General features: G+C 35.7%; 1 protein-coding gene across 3 annotated transcripts in view; it reads right to left on the bottom strand.

The window, feature by feature from the left end:
* Positions 1-26,847, bottom strand: part of ZNF804B (zinc finger protein 804B) — a 235,803-nt gene that overhangs the window by 16,671 nt on the left and 192,285 nt on the right. For 2 of the 3 annotated variants that reach the window (XM_027639290.1, XM_027639291.1), the window contains exon 2: positions 17,628-17,771. In XM_027639290.1, coding sequence (XP_027495091.1) covers positions 17,628-17,771 — 144 coding nt within the window. Of the gene's footprint in view, positions 1-6,384; positions 6,391-17,627; positions 17,772-26,847 lie in introns of those variants that run through there. The other variant, XM_027639292.1, reaches the window with a different exon arrangement.

Genomic DNA, 26,847 nt, shown 5'->3' with positions numbered 1-26,847 from the left:
ATAGCGATGCTGCTTAGTTATGTAAGGATGGGTCAGGAAGGCCAAGGTGCAGCTGGAGCTGATCTTGCCAAAGGATGAAAAGAATAATAAGATGGGCTTCTACAGGAATGCCAGCCAAAAAAGGGAAGTTAAAGAAAGCATACTGCCTATGATGAGCAAGAGTAGAGAACTGGTGACAATAGATGAGGAGAAGGGTGAGCTACTCAAAAACTGTTTTGTTTCAATCTTAACTGTCAATCTCTTAACTTCTCTCACACATCTTGAGTGGATGGACAGCACGATGGGGACTAGGGGAACATCACCAGCAGCATGGTCAGCAGGTCAAGGGAGGGGATTCTTCCCCTCTACTCTGCTCTGGTGAGACCCTACCTAGAGTGCTGCATCCAGCTCCAGGCTACTCAGCAAAGGAAAGACAACGACCTACTGGAGCAGGTCCAGAGGTGGATCATGAAGATGAACTGAAGGAATGAACGTTTCTATGCAGAAAGGCTGAGAGAATTGTTCAATCTGGAGAAGAGAAGGGTCTTGAGAGACATTAAACCTTTCAGTACTTAAAAGGGGCTTATAAGAAAGATGGGGACAAACTTTTTATCAGGGTCTGTTGTGATAGAATAAGGGGTAATGGTTTTACACTAAAAAAGCTAGATTTAGACTAGATACAAGGAAGAAATTTTTTACAATGAGAGTGAAGAAACACTGAAACAGATTGCCAAGAGAAGTGATGGATGCCCCACCCCCAGTAACATTCAAGGTCAGGTTGGATAAGGCTCTGAGCAACATGAATTGGTTGAAGATGTTCCTGCTCATTGCAGGGGGTTAGAACTATATGGCCTTTAAAGGTCCCTTCCAAGCCAAACTATTGTATGGTTCTGTCTCTCACACCCACTTTTGATAGACAGAGGAAGGTGGTGCTATTGGTACATTTTCACCCCTACAGATAATATTTCTCTCTATTGGCTGCATAAAAGAGGAGTTTGAAATAGTTTACTTTTGGCTCATGTAATAAAAAGAAACTTGATGAAGACATCTATATTTTTTTATGAGTCATTGACAAAAATACAGAGAAAGTTTTCCTAATCTGAATTTCTCTGCCAGATTTACCACCCTTCAATCTTCAAGCGGTCTCTGGACCATTTTATCTATATTGCTCTCTCATTCACTGTCTCTCAATTTGAGGACCTTAGGAACACAGCACTACTTCTTTTGAGCATTCTGCCAGGGGCTATGCTCATCCCATTACATAGATTTGACAGGAGTTCTCAGTATAACTACTTTAGATTTTGGGACAAAGTACTCTTAGTGCAAGTATACTGAGAAGAAAATCCTCTTCTTGTACTGCATTGATGTAAATAGAAGGTATCTTTGGGAAAAAAATTCTAATCATTGAGTTATAGAAGATCAGGTTAGTACGAATTAAATTATGGTTTTTTCTCATTACATTTAGACTATTTTTATTCTGGAATATAATTCACAATGCACCCACCAAAATACTCATCATTCTGTAATATATTCCAGCCCCAGGTAGAAATATATGTACCATATTAGGTATGTGTCTCCCCTGTCATATTTAGAGAGCCTTGTTTGAATCTAAGTCCTTGAACTAATGTGAGTGTCTGAGTGCCTGATTGGCTTTAAGGATTTATTTCCACTTAGCTGAAAAGCTCCTTAATTAAGTTCTAACCAAATTCACCATAGAAGGGTTAAATGAGGTAAAAAGGAACATTATTTTCAGTAATTATTCTCTTGCCTGTAACCCTAACATTGGAACCAAATGCATTATTGGTAAAATGATTTCACACTGCAAACCATCAAATGAGAATGATAGTCACTAGAGAACATAATTAAACTTCACGTCTAAAGCTTACAGCATTAGCTTGCTAAGCGAAAGTTAGGAGACAGCAACAAAGGAATTTGCTCTTACTAGGGTAAATAAAATCCTAAAAATAATTTGGAAAGGGTATTACATACAGGAATTAACAATGAGATATGAAGCTCAAAAACTAGCTGATAAATTTTCATATGTTTTACCCATAAATAACTATAGATCACTTTGAAGTGTGTGCTAGTAATCACTTGTTAGAGTAGTTCATATTGTAGTCAGCAATAACAGATTTAATATTGTTAGTGGAAGTAAATGAGAAGATGGAAAGATAATATCCTGGTATGACTGGATTAGGGAATGAGATGATAGTAGGAGAGAGGAAAAGTCAGTCCTCAGACATGCACTACAGAATCCGTCTAAAAGTGAATGAGATACTGATCATGGGTCTAACCAGAAGGATAAATTAGAGGTGGCTCTTTGGTGGGCTTGTTTTTGCATGTCTTCAGAGAAACTCTTGCTGTGTCTGTATAGAAAGATGGTCTGATCTTGTGCAGTGGGTCTTCATGCCAAAAAGCATCAAGACCTACTTGTGCATCAAGACCTACTACTGTGTCTTTTCTGTTGGTACCTCTTACTGTTCAATCAGATCTGCAAATAGTCCTGCTAATGAAACCAATCTCATCCATTGCTGGATAAAAGTATCCATTTGCGGATATTTTCCATTTTGAAAGATCCATTTGCGCTGCTCGTGAGAATCCTCCAAACAAAGTTCAATCAGCTGTATTTTGTGTAGGTCATTTCCATAGTGAAGAGGACAGAATGTGCACTTTGTGATGGAAACTCCTCTGAAAGCCTGAGCAATCGCAGCATATGCCCCATTTGACCACCTATTTTTCTACCAGTTTTGACAAACTTATTGTCATACGTTCCAACAAGCTGGCTGCACACCGTGTCATTTGATTAGATGTGTTTGGTGCCACTTTGGAACACAGAGCAAGTTACCTAGTAAAAGCAACACATTTGAATTATAAAAACCTTGGGGCAGGGACTGTATCTTCACTTCATGTTCTTATATTACCTCACTCATCAGAGTGTAGGGCTCTTCTTTAGATCAAAAACATCACCTCATATATTTTATTTCTTTTTCCTTCTTATTTAAGCCACTAAAAGAGAAGAAACTGGTATTATAGATCCTGTGCAAGACTAGCTCCTTTCAAAACTTTCAGTACTTTTTGTAATCTTATTTTAAAAATATTTAAGACTTTTCCACATATTTTTAAAACCCACCTCACCACTTTGTTTTGATTTGTTCTAACTGTAGTAGGTAGAATACAAAATCATCTCCATTTTAATGAAAAGAGCAAGTCTGAACTATCCCAGAATTCTACAGGTGAGTTCAAAACCTGGCTTCAAACTTTCTTCAATACTGGTAGCACACTTTCAGAGTAACAAAAATGATAGTAGAAATGTTGAGACATAGATTTTACATAGACAGATTTAGACTTCTTACGAAACTTCACCTTTACCAAGATATCATTTTACAAATAAATGAAGGCAGAGATGGAGAGAATTCTGGAAAGAGCAGGGAGAAGGTTGAATCAACACTTACATGTATATGCTTAGTTATCACCTCTAACTTTTTGTACACCCATTGAAAAAAAGATCCCAGACACCTGAATAAAGCCTAAATTTGATTTACCTGTATAATTGGTTGATTCTTGATAATTATGATAGCGCTGAGGGAACAACAACAAAGCATAAAGGATAAGCCCCTTCCAAATTACTGTGCTTTGTTTACATAGAGGAAAGTTGAATCAGCAGACCACTATACAGTGATTTTGAAAGGTTATACCAGAGAACAAGTCCATCACTAAAAAAAATTAAATATTTTAATATGTGTAAGTGGTTGGAGGTTTTTTAATTTTTTTTTGTGGGGTTTTTTAATTTTTTTTTAATAGTCATTCAGTACCAAAGTATTCTTTCTCTTGTATTTGCTCAAAGAAAACTGAAGTCTCCTGGAGCAGAACAGTTAAAGGTAGCCAGGAATCTAGCAGCAATACTATAACAAAATGCCTACTCAAATTAAAGTAGGTTTAATAAATTACATTTCCTTGCAGTTTTGGTCAACCAGAAAAGGCCACAAAGGAATTTTGTAATCATCTGATCAAAACTTTTTGATAACACAAGACAGAGGACATCCAGATAAATTGATGAAATTGAGTTACTTTGACAAGAGCTATTTCATATAATCCACATTAAATGAAATGTATTACATTATCATTCCTCAATATTTTATGGAGTCCCATATCAGTCATGCCAGTATTTTCCCTGGTACTAATGTCAGAATGACAGATTTTCTCATTTATTCTTTCTAAATCCTAGCATGGCATCATCTAGCTTGATGCTTCTTCCTCTAGTGCTCTGAGACCCATTAAAAATCAACATTAATTATTAGGAAAGTTTATGGCCATCTCTTTCCTAATACTTAAATGCTGGTCACCTGAACCAGCTGAGACAAAAATCTTTAGCTCTAGATTATGTTGCTAAAGATCCTTCTAAAGTATTGGTAGAGTGGTACTTTACAATTATCACAACCATTATAGATGTGACTAAGTCATCTGGCTTTGTCCTAAGTATAGAACAGAAATCTGTGTTGAATAGTATTTTTTATATCACTGCTAACAAGTAAATAATTTCAATTTGGAGCAGAAGATACTTTATGTCCTCAATATACTTTCAGAAACTTTCTTGCCCTCACCTCGCCCTTTTTACTTCCTTCATCACTTCTTTTCCAATTTCTTCACTTGTGATTTATAGTATTTACCATTCATTTTTCCTTTTTCTCCTTTATTATGAATTTAAGCCAGAGAGAATTGACTTTCTTTCTAAACAAGATTAGTGTTTATAACCTATTTGGTCTTTTTCAGTTCTGGGATTTGGGTTCTTAAACGATCAGCCAAGCGCTCTTTAAAATTTCTTAGGTCTTTCTCACATCTTTCCATTTCATTTCCTCCTCATAGCCTGTTTGACAAGCTCATTGACGTTTATGAAACTAGAGTCCTAAAAGAAGTGTATGTTACAGTTCGTTATTTATACAAATATATGCAAATATTTTATTTGCATTTACTAAATACAGTTATTTGACTTTTTTTTTTCTTTTCCATATGTCCATGTGTTGATCATCATTAAAATAATAACATATAGGTTAAAGATCAGCTTTTTAGAGATCCATATGTGGACGAAGTATTTTTGTGCTATTCTTGCCATAAAGGAGGCCCATAGAAGCAGCAAATTTGGATGGATGATCTGTTAATTTTAATTTCTGCATGCATGGGATTGGAGTAGCAGTTTATGTTCCAGTCTTTGGTTTATTTACAGGAAAAGATGAGCAGATGTCCCTTTTGTTTTTTTCCAAAATAATTCACTCCTGCAATAACCTGGTTTAGCCTTTGATTATCAGAGACAATCCTCTGAGAACACATCTCAGTAAATTTTACTGATTTTTAAAAAGGTTATTTTCATTATTTTTTTTATTTTATTTAATTATTCTCCAGTTTTTTTCTTGCATTATTATTATGTGTTTTCTCCTTTGATGTTAGTGCCCTTTGTTCCCTCTACTTGGTTATTCATCTCTCTTCTCAGTTAAGCAGCATTTCCTTCTGAAATAATAAAAGCAATAACGTGCTTCCTAAGCAAATTCAGTGTGTCATGGAAAAAAGATGACCAAACTGCGAAGAGTGAAAGATGACATAATTTTCCAATTTATAAAGACAAAGGTATTTTAGTCCTATCTAGCTCCCTTTTTATTACCACATGCTTAAAATATTATTTATTTGCCACTGGTAATTTGTATTTTGTCCCCTTGCTGTTGCAACCTTAGGAAGCTTGAGGCTTTTACTAAGAGAGGGAGGTAAAAGCAAGCGTAAGGTCGAGATATGCAGTTCAGCCCACTGGTGTGTAACATATCACAAAGCTGCAACTTGACACATTTCAGTTGCGATTCCACAATTTAAAAGTTTTAATAGTTTTCTAGAAACTGCTCCTTGAAAAGGGAGAAATGAACATGATGCAGTTTTATAAGAGCAATCCCTTACTACTTCTCTTTTCCACTCATATGTTTTGGAGTTGTGGGAAGCAACATTTAATGTTACCCTCTTAGCCATGTTCCAGATCATGTTAATTTGTATTCATTCTTGTATCAAGTGTTGCTAGGAACACACATTTGAAAATTTGAATTTGATCTTTAATTTCCTGGGAGTAGTAGTAGAGTAAAGCTTGTTTAAAAGGTTCTTTGTGTCAAGTGACAGGAAAGATTTTGAGAAGTGACATAAAGTATTTCAGAAACAGTGAGTGATAGATCAGATTTAGAATATTAAATGTGCCCATGTCCACATGAAAAATTAGAAGTCTGTTTACAGCATTATAAAATTCCATCATGTTCATTTCTCCCTTTTCAGGGAGCATTTTCTAGAAAACTATTAAAACTTTTAAATTGTGGAATTGCAACTGAAATGTGTCAAGTGGAAAAAGAAGCCTCTTAAAATATGCACCAACACACTTACAGTATGGTCATAGTAGCTTCATATTCTTTGGACTGGGTGAGTTAAACCAATACTGGAAATTGTTCTGGAGACAAGGAAATAGGACAATTGGATCATATGTTATGATTTTAATTTCTGAAAAAAATCCATTGTTTTTCAATGTACTATTGGTTTAGCTTTTAAGGGTACCTTGTGCAAAAATAAAAAAGGAATTACATAAGAGAAAATTCCGTTCATTTCCTAGAAATAACAGAAAATTGTGATCCAAGGCAGGTTCAGAATAAAAGCCATAGGTTTTTTCGCTTCAGCTAGGCATGGTTTAGTGCCTTCCTGAATACCACAGATCCTAAATGGGAAGTGTAAATACACAGCAGTGGAATGTGACTTTTAAACATACTTATTCCACTGCCTGTTTTGAAGGAAGAGGTGCTCAAAATCCATCAACATGCTAAGGGTTGAAAACAAGCTGAGAAATGCTAACTACAAGCATAAGGTATGCTACAAGGTTGCAGTGGGTTTCTATCAATTCCTCTATACTTACACACTTAAAAGTTTAGAATTTCTGCTCTGCAATTAACTTTGACAATTGGAGTTTCTTGATTTTTTCAATCTTAGTGGGAGGAGTAAAATTCTGAAAACTTCTTTAAGAAATGAAAATTTCAAGTGGCTTGATGTCAATGCATCTAAATAGGAACACAACCTAATGCCTTAAAGTTAACATTTTCATAATTTCTGTATCTCAAGAATAGTAAACATAATGTATGTTTACATTACAATTAATATTAAAAAGATATTTTTAAATGATTTGCAAGACATTTTGAAAGGCTCTTTTTGTAACACTGTTGAAGGGAAGAATTTCAATCTTTATGAACCATTTCAACTGGATTGAAACTAAATGAGTAAAACTTCTGAATAAAACCAGTTTTGATCTTCTTACATTCCTGAGGAACCATTCTGCTCTAAAAGCAACATTTCCTGATAAATGAGTGAATGAGTGTTTAGTTTTTTGGGAGGTTTGTTTTTGTTTGTTGGTTGGTTTGGGTATTTTTTGTTTCTGGTTTTTTTTACTGTCCCATCGCTTGTCTTAGTATGTTTGTTTGGTATTCACATGCATGTCCTCTACATTTCTCTAGATATTCCCCTGCAATTTAATTAGAGAAGATAAAGTGACCTCATCTTTTTAATGGCTTCTGGTGGAGCCTAATTATTATAAAATTGTAAGAACTGTGAAATGATAATTGATCTGGCTTACCTCCTTTAGTTTTCCTTTAGAGATATGTTAAGAGATGCTAATTAATGCATTTAAATAAGTAAGGGTAATAAATGACTAATCTCACCATTTTTATTGCTGTCCTGGTGAGGCACAGATATGTTTTTGTTTTGCTTTTAAATATTTGTTTGTGCTATAATGCCCCTTAAAGACATACAAGGCACATTGTATGCTCCCTCCAACACAAACATAGCTGATTAGCTTTGACTTAAAGCTCCACAGAAATCAATTGCTCAGCTACATTTTTGCATATTAATTACTGCTTTGAAGGTGCAGACAGTCAAAAATGACCAGAACCATAATAGATGCAGATTCTGGACAGATGTCTATTGTGCCAGATACACTTTGTGGATGTCAGTGGTATTAGAAGAATTATTATTTTTCCAGATGAGGGAAAGATATGAGCAAGAGAGCACTGTTCAAAAGTTATGCAGAAGCCAAGTGAAATGTAATTTTTCTCTGAATATTTGAGGGGACAACATTTTGCTAACACAGTTAATTTCTGTATTTCCAAAAAGCTGATTATGTCACAGAGTTGCCCAAGGTAAAATATGTACAGATGTTTCATAACCTGCGGAATGGGTTCCTTAATCTGGCTTAATAATAGTTTATTGTAAAAGTAATTCCAGAAATATGAATTAAAGTACTTGTGAACAGATACAAAAGCAATCATACCATCTAGCAGTGCTTTGTCCCTATCACCTCACTGTGAGGTAAAATTTGTAGAGCCTGACCCTAAAGTGACACCAGGTATTCCAGATCTACAGATTTAACGAGAAGATCCCAACCAAATGTGCAAAAGATGTGGCCGATAAACAACATTACATAATATTTTCCAGTCGTGTGAAGCTGGTACATCTGTGTTCAGTCTTGCCCAGTTCTTACTGGTTCATAGTAAACAGATGGTTTTGCATGAATGGTAACATTTTGCATAGAAGTAGGTATAAAACATGCTGTTTATTCTGCTTCTTCTGTTCTTATAATTGGTATTTAAAAAGTGGAAATGGCACCTGAATACAGAGGTCCAATATAATTTATCTTGTTCATTAAACAACTCAGGCACAACTCCAGCCTGACTGCCCTAAAGGTTAATAGGGAATAATAATAATCTAAATGTAAATATTTAGGTTCTATGTACCTACCTCATTTATTTAGGTAATATCCCATGTACTGCATGTATTAGCATTTCAGAACTCAGAACCAAAGAGGAATATGTTGGTTTTAATAACTTTTTGTGCAGTAGGAAATAGAATTATGACTGGCTCAAAATCAATTTTTTATTTGAATGCAATGTTTCAGAAAGTCTTTTGTTTCAAAATTTTTTTTGGATTTCAATTATCGTTGCCATGTTAAATCAGTCATAAGAAAATGTTTCAATTAATTTGGGTTTGGGATTTTTTCTTCCTTGTCCATATTTGAAACAGAAGCGAAGTTTGAAACAATGGAAAAACAGAGATGCTGAGTTTCCACCAGATTAACTGCACCTTTTGTCTAAATATAATTAAAGAAGAATATGTTTCTTCATGATCTGGGTGAGGAATTTTAAGGCAGAATTTCATATTTGCCTGTGGTTTGGCATCATCTTTTTTTTTGTTACAAATCTAATCCTTCTGATTCCTTGCTTATTTGAATAACACATCCATTGCACTGCATCAACCATTCCTCCTGCTTGAAAAATTACTTTTAAAACTTTAGTAATTAAAAAGTGTAACCTCTGAGAAGAATGGAAAGAATAATAACACAGGCATTAATGAAAAGCACTCCCTCTAACTGACATTATATGTAAAAAATGCCAAAATCTGATACACTTCTGTAATTCCTTATGTAATTAAATGCTTAAGAAATATTCTGCAGTCATTGGACCATCATTAACAACTATGAAATTAGGTGTCCCATGGGCTTTTTCCAAATTAAAGAGGGTTAAATTGCTAATTTACATGTTGATTAGCATTCATTCTAAAGAACACCAAATGTAATTCCATAGCATCTAGCATTTAAAAATTTAGCTTATCAAGACAATAAATTTAAAAGAAGCTCTGCATTATTTGCGAGATTTTTTTTTTTGACAGCTAATGATGAATCTCATTATTCTAAATAATGTGTAATTTAAAGAGGATGAATATTGCCAATTTATTTACTCTATCCTTGAGTAATAAGAAAGCAGCAAAGCATTGGTAGGGTAGCAGGTTTAGCAGGTGTTTATGAAGTGCACTGATCTGCAGAGATTGGTAAGTTTAAAATAAAGAATTGTTTCTGGTGACATTTCTTTGGGATCTGTTACCTCGAGTCACTCCTAATCACTGTAGTGTGCTCAGTGGCATTTGATAATACTGCTTCTGTTGTACTAGAGCTACTCTAGTACAGGCACTTGCTCTAGTGTGCAATTGAAGCATCTCTGTGTAGCAGACCTATAAATACAAGCCTTCCTTCATAAAATTTAAGAAAATATTGCATAATATTAGAAAGCAAGCATTCACTTTAAGGTAATTTCAAACTGGCAAAATAAATGTTCTAGTAAGTTAAGCCACAGAATTATCCTGTTGCTTATATCCTGCTTTTGTGCATATGTTGTGCACCACTGCTTTGCTTAAGTGCTGATGTCATCTTGTGTTGCCTTATGTTTACCGCTATTTACATTAATTTCTGTGATGTGACACAATCTGATTGTTTCCTTGAACTGCTACTTCAGCGTTTCAAAAATGCTGGATTGCAGGTGCTCTGAAGCACAGCAGCTGTGACGCAAATATGTTTTAAGAAAGGTAGAATTTCTCTCTGCCTAAATAACAGAAAGAAGCATTCAGGACAAAAAAATTTTGGTCTTATATTATCTAGAAATGGTAAAAGATGAACAACAGCATTACATAATCCATTCTTTGGGGTTTTTTTCAGACCTCAGCCATTCGTATGTTGTGCAAGTCCTTTTTATTATTTTCAATACAACATCGTGTGCCAACATAATATTTGTGGTATTCTTGTTAACAGAATTAGACTTGTGGTCTATTCACTCAGATTCTTGGCTCTAAATGCAATGACAGACATTGGTGGCTATAAATGGCTGACACAGAATTTCCTGCTGTGTTCTCCTTATTTCTCCAGGTCCTTCCTCTTATAACCCCTTTTTCTCCCTTTCTTGTCTTCTTATTTCTGAGTGATACTTCCATGCCTTTTAGTTCTTGCTGTTTCTGTCCATTACACCTATTCCCATAGGTGCTTCCTAAACCCACCTCTTCTCCTTCTGTTTACCCCTCATTTCACATCATCAGTTCTTTTGCAGCCAATAGCTTCCTCCCCTACACAAAATAGGTTAATTTCCGAACTACAGTCCATCTTCAATACTGAGCCAGGGAGTTTTCCTCAGTGAAACAATATGCAACCTGAGATTAATGATTTTATTAAAGGGCAGATGTATGGAACTATCAGAGTAGGCTGCCTGAACAGTATTGATTCCAACGCCTTATCACTTCTTTACTTTGCAAATACTGTGTATTTTTACTGTCATTTATTAAAGCTGGTGATCCATAAAGAAAATTTCAGCCCAATTGCTGAAAGCCATAGAAAACTTGTTCTTAAAATACAAAGTGTTTGGAAACCTTAATTATATGCGTCACAGTTAGTTCTGTATTTAACAATCCAGTAGAAATCATGGGGTAATTTAGTTTGTAATCAAAACTAATTTAGAAACAAAAAGGATAAATAAAAGGAGTCTATTCACATGAACAAACTCTGAAAGAGTGAGAAAAACTTTTAAAGTTAATTACGGAATAGGCAGTGTGAGAAAAGGGTAACTATTCAGCAAGAAATTATCAAAAACCTGCTCTTTGGGAACAGTTACAGTCAGAGTGGAAGTAATTTTTGGGAGTGTGAACAAGAACACACACTGAAAAATCAATGTAAAATAAAAAGCTAAGAAAGTGTGAAGCTATTACAGATATTAGAGAATGTAATAAATGTCATAGGCATAAGCAACAATAAGAAAATCACTGGTTTCACAGTGAGCAAGAGAACAGTGTGTCTTTAAGGCAAAAAGACACTGAAACAATAGGATAGACTATAGAAATGAATTCTTTGCTTTCAGCTTTGGTCTTCACCTTAAAAAAAAAACCCAAGACTTATGCCAGAAATGTAAAGAGTATACTATTTCCAAGGGAAGAGAAAGATGTGCTTAAAAGGAAAGAGAAGAGAAAATTGAATCGATATGTATATGGTAGAATAATGAATAAAATAACAGTTAAGAACTCCTCAGCATCAAAACTCCCCAAATTCAAGAGAAAATAAATATTGTGATGAAGCAGAAGTGTCTGACAAATGGTATACTGGCACAGATGATCATTCTAAATAATTGTATAATGGGTATAGTTAAAATATAAACTGGTAATAAATTTGCCTAAAGTAAAAAATAAACAAGCAGTTCACTGAAATTAAAGAATAATTTGTGGAAAAAAATCCGAGAAACTGCTGACTTTATCAAATCATAATGGGAATATTCTGATGTATGTGTCAGGCGCGTTTAATCTGATTAAAAATATGTATGGTAAATGTTCTGAAAATGGGAAAAATAAATAATAATAACTTTCATCTCTAAGCCCCTTCTCTTGTAAAACATATGAGCATCCTTCATTTTATGCATTTGAATAATTTTATATATTTTTGTGGGACTGCTTATAGGCATACCTCTTAGAAAGGTCACCGTTGTTCTCAGGACTGGGCCTAATTTTACACCCTCCAAATCGCACCCAGAAAACAATTTGTGGATGTGATAGTTGCTTTTGAGTATAGCAATCCACTGGTATCTAAAAAATAACTACCACACATACAAAATTCCTGTATCAGTTGAAGTCCACTTATAAACCAGCCGTTTGAGGGAATCTAATATCATATTACTGTTTCTGTTGTTTGATTCCTTTTCTTTTACTTTTAATCTTCCTAAGGGTGTGAGGAATGTGAAAGTTTTGTTACAAGTATACATGTATTTCTTAACAAGCATTAAGCTAAGATGATTTTTATGAATTACAGGAGCAGAATGCTGATGACTGAAGACTGCACCTCTTACTGAGAGCAAGAAATTCTGAGGTCTTTGGCCACTTAGATTATTTTCTAAGAAAGCCGTAGAGAGTACAGACCCCAAGTGCAAAATTGGGCTTTAAAAAAGCAGACCCTTTTTAAAGGCCAGTGTCTTGATGCAAAAGTGCAGAAGCAGGGCCTACAGGGAAGGACCTCAGCCTTGTCCATGTGGCAGTACAAGAGGGACAGTGGGTCCACTAATGTATTTATGTAAAAAAGCAGAGATCACACAACCACACATAGTGAGGAACCTTCAAGCTGGTATAGTACTTTCTGTTTGATTTGTATGTTACTTCATCCAGAAGAAGGTTTCTTGGTGTGTTTGCCTAATTTCCCAGATCCTAAGGTGAAATCCCTCAGATATTGCCAGACCAGTTTCCTTTCCTCCACATGAAAATTGTTTGGGCAATAGAGGTTTACCTTAGAGCCAAAAGACATGACTTCATTTTCATCCAATAAACATGGAGCTGCTGGATAAAAATCACCCTCAAGATGAACAAACAAGATCTCAGTATTACACTCATTCCTGAAGCTTTCTCTGTGTTAACTTATCAGCACATTTTCTGGGTGTAGCAGCAACGTTAGCTAAAATGCAAGTATATTTGCTAGCTTTGATGTTTAACAGGAGCTAAATCTCTGCCTGAATTAGAGTTTAAATCCACAAGCACCATAAAGGCTTAACAGTAAGTGCCCACAGCTGTACACACTAAATCAGACTCTCATTCCAGAAATATATCCAAATGCAGGTATGTGCATGCAAAATAGAGTAGGCTGGAAGTTCTGTTCACCTACTTATACAGCGCTGCCTGCATCAAGAACACTAAAATTTATGTTGTGGGGAGGTTTTTTGTGGGTTTTTTTGGTTGGTTGGTTTTTTTGGTTGGTTGGTTGGTTTGGATTGGGGTTTTTTGGTTGTTGTTTTTGGGGTTTTGTTGTTGTTTTGTTTTGTTTTTTATCACATGAGATAATGTGATGTATTTTGACAACAAAACTAAGACTTGTTTTGTTTTCAGAAACCCCAAGATGGCAATACAGTCTTGTTTTTCTTTGCTGCTTATTTCTATTATTTTTGTTATTATTATCATCACAATTATTATATTGCAGTACATGGAACAGATTTGTGATTTTCTCATTTGCTGACATCTAAAAGCCTTGCTGATTGCTAAGGATTATTTATACAAAAAATTGATGTCAACTACTTTGATGTCAACTGAATGGATGAATGTAATGCATGACCTGGAGTTATTAAAAGATTCCATTTAATAATGTCAACCAAAAAGACACCTCTGCTAAAGCTAGGCTCCCTTTTAAAGATGTGTATGACTTAAAAACCCTGTTAAAAAAACTATACTTACACATTATTGTCAGCCTAGCATGCAGCATACTTCCACATATATTACATTTTCAGGCATCAACCTATCTTGGTTATCTATATCTTAATCACTTTTGAATTAATTTGCACCAGGACCCTCTTCCTTTTCAGTGTTGAGATAGCTTTGACAGCACCAAGGTACTCAGTTCTGATGCAGCTAACTTTTGTTGCAGAATACGGTGAGCAAGTGATAGCAAGCATTGTTCACCTTGATGCTTGATGAGAGAGATCACAGATTTCTCTGTTACTCCCTGTGACTGCTGCACAGGGCTTTATAAAGTCATAAGAAAAAACCGCAGAGATAAAAAGCTGTGATTTCATGTGGGTTAGTTGGTATGTGCTGGACCAATGAGACATGTATGCACAGGGCTGTAGGGTGTCCCAGGACTCCCATACTCCTGCCCCAGCCTTGTTAAGTACCAGGCTTAACAGAGAGCTCAGGCAAAGCTGGATGGGAGTACAGACTTTCACTCAGAGAGATTTTCTGAGTTCATTTTATCCAGTCCTGCACTGAAAGAAATGAATTTCCAATAGCAGGTAATACCAATGAAAAATTCTTATAGACTAGTGTGTCAAGAAAGATGTTGGTAACATTAATTAAGACTAACGCTGACAAGACAACCAAAAGAAATAAGAATTGCTTAATACTCAGACACTTTTACTCAAAAATATATAAATAATATTAGAATTGTCCAGGGTCATTACAGTGTTACAGAAGATAATGAGGATGTAGGTATTGATTTTTGATGATCTGTCAAAATTTTATGCATGTATATGTGTATATGTACACATACATACATTGTATCTTTATAACCGTAAGTACGAAGGTATGTAGCACGAAGAGAGAGAGGTAAAGTCAGTCTGAGTATACTGCTTTAGAATAATATCTAACAGAAAAATAGCAGAAAAACCACTTATGCAAACAAGGCCATATTGTCATCATAAGATTTTGCAGCCTCTGATGACAGGGAAGGCAGTGGCTGGTATGCCAACTGCTTGGTCCAGAACTCAGGACTTCCTATGGAAACAACTGAATGAAATAATTGATAAGAAAATGGATCACAAATATAATTTTATAAAACCATATTTAGAGATTAAAGCCATAATTCTTTGAATAAAATCTGTTTTCGCTGGAAGACAAACAAAAGACTTATGTCTAAGTACTCAGTGCAATATCTTTTTTTCTGCCTTTCTATCTTCTTTAAACATTGTTTTGAAGTCGAAGCATTTAAATGGAAAATCACATGGGGGGACTACATCGTATTGTTACTGAGATGTAAAGAGTCCCTCATTTTAATTTACTCTCCATTAGAAGAATGATATTTAGAACATATGCGTGCAGATTACTAAGGCTACCCTCATTACTGCTGGGAAACAAAAAACATACCTTCAGAGAAAGATCTTCTAGTGGCTACTGTACCTCCCAGAACAAACATTTTGAAACCAAGCTAGCTAAAACCACAGGAAACCATAAATTAAATTGTTTTCTTTGAAGATTACTCTGATAAAAGTATGAAGAATAAAGGCTTTTCTGTGACTGACTATAAAAGGCAGAGAAAAGGACGCACCCACACTATTCCTAGAGGCAAACTAATGCTGTTTCCAGACTTGGATGAGCAGTCAAGAAGTGAGAAGGGAGAAGAGACTGAATTACCCTGTCACATCAGGAGGGTAGCTAGCTAATCCTGCACTAACTGAGCTTCTGAACTACATCTGAAAGGGCAGGATGGGGTGAGCTTGCACTGCTGGTTGATATTCTCTACGTGTCGTGCATTTCTGTGCAGACTCTTAGTTTCCAGTGCTATGCCTGGCAGCTTTTAAAGCACTAAATTTATCTGAAAATTAAGAGGTTTATTCCTTCAACACTCCCTTTTATAACAGAAACCTACCAAAACCTCCCTTGCCCAACAAGGCAATCATAGATGGTGCATGAAGCAGTCTGTTGGATTTAGCATAAACTGCTCTTTGCACAGGGAGCGTGTGAAGAGGGGAGGGCACAAGTGGCTCCGTTTGAGTTTAGATGTATTTCTAATTACTTAGAAAACAGCTGAAGGGTGAAAAAATCATTTGTGCAGCAAATGGAGATTTATACGGATTAGAGTAACATGTTTAGGATCTGGAAAAGCATTTGTTTTGTATTATTATAGACATTTTTACGGATTAATTAATGGCATGGTGATGTGAGGAATTGCTTTTGATTTAACATATAAATGAATAACTCCAGTTTGGGAGTGATGGAACAGAAATGTCCCAATATTACTCCTGGGCAGCTGACTCTGGGCTGCTCGAATTCAGCAGGATGGTTCAGCAGGATGAATGGGCAGAGTTTAGGCAGTTTGTTAATGAAGTGCTGTGATAGATGCATACGGAAAATTCCAGGGTGATTTACATCCTCTGTGATACTGCAGAAGACGATAAGATTGCTTACAAGTAGAGTGAAGAGCTTTTTCTTTAGCACTGCTTATTTTACTCAACATTATTATTTCTAATCCTCTGTCAGAAACACCTGCAACTTCTAACTGCTTCACATATTTGTAAGGTACCTCCTGCCCCCTGTGCAACCAAAAGTGTGATCAACAGAAGACCCTAATTTGAATGCACACAACACCTGAGCACTTGAATTGTGTAATGAAAACACTAGAAGAACTATAGAAGAGAAAGATACAGTATGGAATTCAGTTACATGCTATTAACATGTTAGGTTAGCAGATAGGATCTATCACATCAAAGGTTTGGAAATGTTCATTCCTGAGCTTTGCAAACGATTTTCTTCAAAATCTGAAGTGCTCATATGAATTAATTGCATTTTCCTTACATATTATCAACTGAAATACGGATTTTTTAAAAATAGAGGAAAACTAGGATACAGGAAAGAAGGATAATAAGCACATATGAATAATATATACCTACCACATAAGGGCCTGACAAAATTACACAAAATCAATGACAAAAAGTTAGTATTTATTATCTTTTCCCAAGAATCCAACATCTTGTCCAAGAGTAGGGATTATTTTATATCATGTTCTGCATGCAAGGCAAAATGTATTTCACCCTGTGAAACATTATGAGACGTAGATTTTAACTTCAGAAATATAGGGGTTTTTAAACAAATAAACAAACGAACAAACAAACAAACAAAAACCAACACACACTCCCCCCTTTTCTGCCCTTGAAATGGCACAACCAGCTTGAAACAGCATGGTGATATGCCTTCTGCATAAAAAAGAGAGAACTGGTTATTTGAGGAAGTGGTCTTTCCCCCTTTCTCTGGTTTATAAGTAATTCCACATTTAAATATATCAAATTAATTGTGGATAGTGGTATTAAGCATGTATTTAAAATCGTGGATTGAGGTCTTTCAGTCAGAGTGGCTTAAAAGAAATTGTGGTGAAGACTAAAACAATGACTATTTCCCATTTTATTTTAATGGAAAGTAGCATATTAAAGGTGAACATATCAAATGATGAATTGTCTTCTATTTGAGTGAATTTAGAAACCCCCATAATCAATGAGGAAGGAAGACAGACCGCTGTAACATGCAGAGATATTTGTCAGGTTTACCTGCTTGTGAGCATGATCATAAGAATTGATGTGGTTGTCAAATTCGTGGTGTTTGTGGTACTGCTTGTCACATAGTTCACAGTAGAAGTTAGCCTTCACATCCTCCAGAGCCTTGGCTGCAGCTTTCTCCTTCTCAGCATAGTCCTGCAAAGGCAGAAGCAAAGGGAGACTTTTCACTAGAGATTGTGATCTCATGCTTCAGCAACTTTTTTTATCATCTACATTAAAAACACTAGACTGACTAGGATGGCTAGAACACCAAGGTCCATCCTGTACACACTCAGAAGGTTTTGGTCTTAAATTGAATTTAATAAAATAATTGTGGTTTTTGAGGAATTGTTCTTACTACTTGCTGTAGGAACTGCAGTAAGAAAAGTAGAGAGGAATGGGAAGCAGAGGAATACCATCAGGATATTGCCTGGGATCCTGGGCAGGAAAGCTGAGCAGTCAAGAACAATTAAACAACCAGGGTTAGTCTGTTAATCTTCACATCAGTCCCAGATTGCATGAACATGTGTGTGCTCCTTAGGTACTATTGTTCAGAAGAAATAAGCTGTCTGCTAAGGCAGACTTTCTTTCGTGTTCTGCTTTCTGTTCTCTATGAAATATTCAGCCAGCCCAGGCAGCAGATTGCTGTGGCTGTCTGAGATTTCCCTGGAGCAGAGTCACCTCTGCAAGAGCCTTTTACATGCCTTCCTTTCCTTTCTCAATGTCTGCGTGAGGGGACACACCATCCAGCCCATCCAAAATGAAAGTAACTGTCACCTGTCCAACACAGACCACAATCACTGATGAGAGCACTAGCTTACGTCCAGGCTCAGGAAAACACAGTTGAAAACAGGGAAAACACAATTAGTTTCTACATAGACCCCCTCCATATCTCCCCAGTGACTCAAGTGGCTGCTCAAGTGAGTCAAATACTTTCATTTCAATACATAATAATAGGCAGAAAGAGAAAACTTAAAACATAGGAGCCAAAAGTTACTGAGCTCACACTAATGCAATTAAATAAAGGACCTGATAGGCAAAATTGGTAGCAGCCTTTGTCAACCTTATTTCTTTTACAAGTCCTTCATTATATTGTTACTATTATGACACTTCCTTAAACATCTTACACTAGAGCTAAAGAGCAAGCTCCTGATGTGGAAAATGAGAAAAAAAGAATTTGGTAGAAGCTATTTATTTTATATTCATATTGACAAGTTGATATTACCTGAGTGTATGTAATATATTGCCAGGGTTTGCAGTAATTCATCATTTGCTGTATCATTTTACTCACCTAAAATTGGTACTTTCTGCTACCAGACTTCCCACTCTATACAATCAGTGTTGTCTGCTGTCTACCTGCTTTCACCATCCTTTGCATGACAAACTCAGAGTACACTAAACCCGGGACATACTGCACATCTGGGACAGTCTGCTCTTAGCACATCACACTGCCCAGCATTGCTCCAGGGACCACAGCAAGGTGTAGGCAACTATTTGGACATGGCAGATCAACACAAATATACATTTTGGGCCTTTCGGAGGGGAAGGACTTTCTTAATGAGTGACACACGTTTCGAGTCTGAGACTTGGCCACGCAGCTGGGATGATGGTTGTCAATATGACATGCTGAACATTTCATAGCTCTGTACTGTGAGTCCTTCTGCTCTGCCCTGGTCTTTACAACCTCACATTGGTATAACTGGATCTTTCTACACCATAGTTTTAGAGGCTGCTGTCGCTAGTGAGATTAATTTCATCTAAACGAGGCTGTCTAGAAGCTAGGTGTATGGTATAAGGCAGTATCCTAAGCTTCCTCTATAAGAAATAGAAAAATGCTTTACATTGCTAAAGGGTTATTAATCCCATCTATTTCAAAAATCCATTTTAGGATGAGATGAAATTCTCCAGAGGTTCTATCTCTCTCCATTGACCACTGCAAGGCTCTGAATTACTAACCTGGCCTACATCCTTAATTCTTAGGTTGCTGAACTCAGAGGTAATAAATTCTAAATTTATTTCTTTATATTCATTTCTAAATCTCCCCATGAAACTTGCATGAACTGAGCTACTTGAAGACAGGAGGTCAAAAAGGAACATTGTGCCTGGAATTTTGATCTTATTTTATTTACATCTTATAAATTATTTTATTTACATCTTATAAATTATGCCAATGACATGCCAGTCCCTCCCACAAGACAAACATCCAAATAAATCTCTTTCTTGGAATCATATGGCTCAGGTGGGTTAGTGTAGTGTGGTATACTCAGACTGGCCAGTTGTGAAAACAACAAGCTTGAGCTAACATTTCTCCACTTGAGAGACTGCTCAATTATTGTAGTTAATATTCGATTGTATCAGGAAGAAATATTCTTGCAATCAAATAGTTAAATATCTTTCATTAGTTATTTAAATTTACATTAGTTATTTAAATTTACAAAGCCTATTAAAAAGTGATACTTTTCAGCTTATGCTTCAGACCCATTGTTTTGCTAGCATTAATTATTCACCAGGCCTTTGATATAATTAAAATGCATAAATTAGAATGTGGATGCAATAGTATTAATTATGCAGGGATGTCTTCCCTGAAAGTCAAATGTTCAGGGCAACATATTTTCATTCTAAACTGGTAAAAATGTAAGTTTTGCAGTCACTGGAAGCCAGTGAGAATATAATTGTTTCTTTTTGAGGAGTGTTCTTTTCCCTGGGTCTCAACTGTCAATTAAATGTTTACAACCTGCTCCATCTTTACTTCTGCTGAAAGAGAAGACTAATTGTTTGAGGTGAACACTCTTGTGTGCTTCACTCTCTGTGAAGCACAACTGAAACTGCTGCTCATGAGCATTCCAAACTGCCAACTTTATCTTTCTCAGCAGAAATTAATACAGTTCCCTCACATAAAGATGTTTTAAAATAGCAACAAGGCAGCTCCCAGGTGCATCCTAAGATAATCACAACTACCTCCATTGCCTTATTGCTTAATTATGCTTGTCTACCATGGCAAAAGATATAATTTCCTGCTTGCTTATCGATCAGATGCAGGGAAATTGAATGCTACATGGCATATTTTAGAAAGGTCATGGATTTTTCTTTCTCTACAAAGGCATAAGAACTTCTAGCCCTACAGTAAATTGTGCACAGTCAAATGAATTTTCACATTCAGACTCCTAATATAATCTCACAAGTATTATATAGACTGATGGTCAGTTCTGGCACAATAAATGAGATCACATGAAAGAAAATCTATCGAATTACAACTGTAGAAAACATATGTGATCATGAGTGCCTGACTATACCAATGCAGACACAAGCAAGCAGGAAAGATGCACCAATGTATTTTGAACTGTGGACCATCAGCGGTAATGAATATAGGTACCACAGTCTCATAAACTTTATTCTGAATCATACACTAGTTACTAATGGCATATAGCCTGGGTAGATATGTGTATACTTCAGAAAATATATGTTAGCAGTTCTGTCTTTGACCCATGGACAACATTAGTGCAAGTTGATGTCAGGGATGATGCAATCCTTGTAGGTGGGAACTCCTAGAAACCACGGGTTAACACACTTCTGTGTTGCTGGATGCAGATAGTGTAGTGTATAAGGATAAACAAGTGCAGAATATATCTGAACGCATTTTTCTAGAAGCCTGGAAAATGGTTTCATATTATAGATTGTAATTACATTCATATCAATTTGACCAACAGAGGCCCATAACCGTAATAATTGTTTATATATTGGATTAATTTAAAAAGAATACTTCTATTGAGTGTTAGGCCAGAAGTGCTTTCACTTAGTAGCTACTTTTGTAGTGTGCTTCTTATTGTGAAAATGCAATTAATGGTATCTGACACTTCATTTTCTAATATAGGGGAAATCAATGAAAAATCCCATGTAATTGAGTTTTTTCAAATGTTGCCACTGACATCTAGTCAATTAGAAATCATTTATCAAATACAGAGTCTGTAATAGATATTTAATAGACTGCATGGCCATTAAAGGATGCTGATCTAGACAAAACAATACCACAGTTCTTGTCTCAGTAACACATAGTAAATATATCTGCTATGTTCAAATGGACTAAGATGAAAAGTAGGTCACTTGATACAATAAAACATTCAGAGGCAATTTTCTATAAATCCATGGATTTCTACAAATACAGGGGAGTAAATATATGGTGCTTGTAAATAGAACACGAGAAAAATATAACATCATTAGCCCACTTTTGATTACCTATTTCTAAATTAGAATGCAAAATTAGTGACAGAACAGCTAACTGACATTAATGCAGAGTCAGTAAGTGACAGACTGCTCCCTCTTCAGGGATATAAGCAATCAGAGTTTGGTAACTTATATATAATTTTGTGAACCAGATTAGATATGAGTGCAAGTATTAAATATTCTTGCAACTACTCAAGTGCTTTTTGGGCATTCTCAGACTAGAGGTTAAAGGAGAAATAGGACAAATATAAGCACATGAATTAGCTACAGAATTATAGTCTACATCTAAGAGTTTTAAACATATTTTCATCAGTGATTTAGATGACAAAATGAACTGTGATTATGTAGGAAATATATGAATGATACTAATTAGCAGCACAGGGTATACAAATGCTTTAGGGACCAGGATCAAGACTTAAAATTACTGTAATAATCTTGAGATATAGTCTTAAGTCAGCAAGATAAAATTCAGTAAGATGTGTGTCAAGTGCTGCACTTTGGAGAGGGATATCACATTCACCAATATCAGATTGTGAATAGCTGAGTAAATGCAAATGCAAGGGAAAAGGTCCAGGAGTTAGAGTGGAAAAGAAATTAAATGAAAGTCAACAATGAAAGTCAAGGCAAATCACATCCTGACATGCTAATAGTAATGTTATATGTAAGATGCTGAGGGTAATGATTCCACTTGATTCAGTATTGGTGAAATGTCAGCTGTAAAATACTATTTGGTACATCTACACTAGCAAATAACTTGGCTCCTAGAATCCAGCCCTTCATCATCCCCACTCCATGTGTGACAGTTCATTCTCAGTCTTTTTCATTTCAGAGTTCCCTTTGAGATAAAATTGAGTGCAGTTCCAGAATGACATACCATTCAGGGACCACACTACAGGTTGCAAGGATGAGACTTCACCAGTCTCTCCATGCTCTGTATAGTGTTACAACCACCCAAGGGACTTTTCCCAAGGAAAGCAATACTTACATGCCACAAAAACACATGCAGCACCACGCCACAAAAGAACTACCCAGGTAGCATTTTAATGTAGCCCTTACACTTCTTCAGACAGACTGAAATAAAAACAAATATAACAATTATACCTAAGGGCACCAGACAGAACTGAGGAGACTTAGACCAAGTACGGATATTACCACTTTGCCCTGGGATGTATGTGCTTGTTGGGGAACACCAAGGTTTAGATGTAGCCTTTGAGGAAGTTTTGGTCCCCACAGTTTGAAAAAAAATGTAAGTGTACTTGGGAGATCCTTGAGCAGAATCGTAGGGATAAGAGGTTTAAAAGTAAGTTACATGCATAAATTAGGCAAACCAGATCTCAATCTGTAATTCATGTTTTCATTGGATCATTCATATGAGCATTTGTAAATAATGCTTTTGAGGGAAATCTGCAGAACTGCCCAGGCTGGTACAGAACATCTCTGGGACCTGTGCGTAAATTAGTAGAAATAGCAATTGTAGAAACCTTCATTTTCAGTGCTTATTCACCATGTCTTTCTCATTCACCAGTTTTTGGGATAACTGCAGATAATTTTTATGTCTTTAAGTATTTTTGTGTGCAGCTACAGCAAAGTAGATTTTTAAAGATCTTTAAAGCTCAGCAGGCAGGCGACAGAATGCAGGAAGTAATCAAAGTACTTGTGTGGTGTGTGAAACTTGAGTACCACACAAATGTCCCTGGATTAGGATATGTAACTGAACTTCAGGTTGGTTGAACTAATGAACTTTTCCCTGAAGACTCTCTTTCCCGCCCCCTCTTCCCCCCCCCAAGAAGACTTTCTCTTACTTAAAGAATTTGCTAGGGAAGTTTAGCTGTGGAGATAGAATAAAAAGCAAGCAGTTTGTTCAGCTGCCATAGCCAACAACACAGAACGTTTTCATTTATCTCACATATGTTCTGCCATTCTCCACCTTGAAAACTCTAGTTTCTGCCACCATGGAATCTACAGTGAGGAATTACAGAGTTATCTATCGCAAAAGATTTTTTCTTCTTCAAAGGCAGTAAATTCTGTCATTCTCTGATGACTCATAGAGGGCAACACCTAACTTCTGCAAATAACTACATCTTCATATTTTTCACACTCAGGCAATTACTGCAGTATTTTCAATTATATGCACATCCATTTGTTACCAGAATGCTGAGAAGTGCAATGCTTTTAGCAGGTCCTACATGCCTTCTCTCAGAGTACAAACCTGCTGGGACTAATAAGAGAGAGCTGTAACTTTAAGGAGTCATAAACAAATTCCTAATCTCTTTACTATTAAAATAATCAGTGCTGATTGGAATAAACTTTATAGAACATAAGAATTCAAAGAAAACCAGCAGATCTATTCATATCTTCAGTAAATTTTTTATATTCTAAGACACATCAATGCTTCTGTTAACTTTATAAAGGACTTGGACTTTGAGATTTTCTAAACACTTTTCCATCATTATAAATAAAACATGTAACCACTAAAAATCTTTGCTGTGTATATAGAGGGCATTTTTCAAACATTGCAATGTGATTCAACATTTTTCTCCTCATTTTCAGAGATTGGTGGAACTGAAGCAGCTGCATATATTAGATTTTCTGAAAATGTGATCAAGACTTGACCTGCGAAGGTAATTAGGCACCTAACTGAAAGTTGCATATAAAATGGTATGTAATCAGTTTAATTTTTAAAGAAATATATAATAAATCAAATGTGAAAGTTCAGATCATTTTTTGTTACAAAGGTATATATCTAAAGAGCTCAGAGGAAGTATGTGCTGGTTTTGTCTGGGATACAGCTGTTTTTCTTCATAGTAGCTTAGTTTTCAGCTGGGGCTACACCGTATCAAAGTAATTACCAAAATATAATTTATTTGAGTAAAACTGCCTGGAATTACATATAGTGCAGAAATAAGAGTTCTAGGATAAGTAACCTTAAAGAGGATATTAGAAATTGAATGGAAATAAAATAAATAGGAAAGAAAGATCAATTTGAGAAAATTAAAGGATAAAATGGAAATCAGTGATGCGTAGTGTCCCCAGGGGTCCATATTAGGACCAGTACTGTTTAATAACTTCATCAATGACATAGTGGGATTGAGTGCACCCTCAGCTCGTTTACAGATGACATCAAGATGAGTGCTGTGCTTGACATGCCTGAGGGAAGGGATGCCGTTCAGTGAGAACTGGACAAGCTCAAGAAGTGGATGTGTGTGAACCTCATGAGGTTCAAAAATGCCAAATGAAAGGTCCTGCACCTGAGTTGGGGCAACCCCCAGTTGAAACAGAAGGTGGTAATGGAACTGCTCCCATGTATTAACCAACTAGTGAATGCAGATGTAAAAAAAAAAAAAGTAATATTTGAATGCAGCAAATACACAGTTTCCAAAGAGACAGGGAAATACGCTCAGGCATAAAGACCAAATTATATATAAACCCTTCAGTGTTTTTAATCTGGAGTCTGGGAGGTCTCTTCATCGGTAAAACAGACTCTAGAACAACCTTCATATTGAAGTAGTGTATGTTATGTTAAAATAGAGCATGATATGTCTATGAAGGGGAATATATGATGTGATTTGGTTGACTAAAATAACATAAAATTAATTGGATTTGAAGATTTAGGAAAATATGCAGTTACACAAAATCTGATTAATGATTAATGTGTTGCTGCCTGATTTTATCTCTGAACTTCATTGTTAATCTATGTCCTATATTAGTACTAGGATTAGCATTGGACTTTAAAAGAATTTCAAGCATAAAGTCATTAAACAACAATTTCAAAACACAAATACTGCCATTAAAGAAAAAAATAAAAATTGTTGTGATTCTGTAACAAGAGCAACAGCCCTAAAAAGATGAGATGTGACTCAAGGACAACCTGAGAACAGAAAGGGCATCAGAACTGTCATAACTGCTGGCTGTAGAGGCTGTTAGGATTATATTCTAGGTATTTAAAAGCAAATTCTAAGAGCCTCATGAGTAATATTAAAACCATAAAAAGTTATAGGGGATCTCAAAATATTTCCAGCTACTCTGCAGATACGGTGATTGGTGTGACTGCTCTAAATCTAGACTCCCTACTAAAGGGTTCAGTGAACTTTCATGTCAATATAACTATGGTAAAATGCGGGTAGAATTGAAACATGTTTTCTAAGTTGGACAGAAGAGCTGTTCCTGTTACACAGAAGAAGAAAAAAAAAATCATTCCCTTTTTCCTTATAGTCCTTCTTCTCTGCACAAATGTGAGTCCTTCAGTGAATCTGACTGTGACATCGTCTGCCTTCTATTCAAAGTCAATTCCTTCAATTTGTTCACCGATTCATACTACTTTCTCTCTCCTCCTGTCAGATGATCATTTCTTCTTTTCTGATGTGTGAGGTATTATCAATTAATCTGAAGAGTTAGTCCTCCATTTATCTCTTACCATTCTTGCTTTTCCAGTTGCAATTTTTAGAGTACAATGTATGTTCTAGCAGTGCATTCAATAGATTGTGTGATGTATTTCTTTGTCTGTCAGCTCTTTTCAGATGACATGTACTTGACATAATTTAGAATCTTTGTACATTTAGACCTGAATGCCTCTTCTGTAGAACACAACAGAATTTAACTTATATGCAGTCTTTCATATTTGAGTTAGTTAAAAGCACTTTGCAATAATGACATTGATCATGCAGCGACTCTGTAGGAAAATAGAGTATTTGTTTTGAGCATAGTCATAGTTGTCATACAGCTCATCTATGACTGTTAGAACCTTTTTTTTATTAAGTGACTTTTTCACAAGATACAGACTGATAATATCAGATAGCTTTTTATAGTCTTTAATACCAGCAGCATTAAACATTTACATTCTCTCTTTTTTAATATTGTTTGACTCTTTCTTTGCAGATACCATAATATTAAAGCCAGTTCATGCAGACTAATTCAATATTATAAATGATGCAATATGATGTCTAATATTAGTGTTTCTTTATTCATAGCAACAGAGAATAATTGTTAATTTTATGATAAAATATTAATAAAT

The sequence above is a fragment of the Corapipo altera genome, unplaced genomic scaffold (genome assembly GCF_003945725.1).
Source record: "Corapipo altera isolate COAL_440 unplaced genomic scaffold, ASM394572v1 44, whole genome shotgun sequence".
NCBI lineage: Eukaryota > Metazoa > Chordata > Aves > Passeriformes > Pipridae > Corapipo > Corapipo altera.
This window is presented reverse-complemented; position numbering and strand designations above follow the sequence as displayed.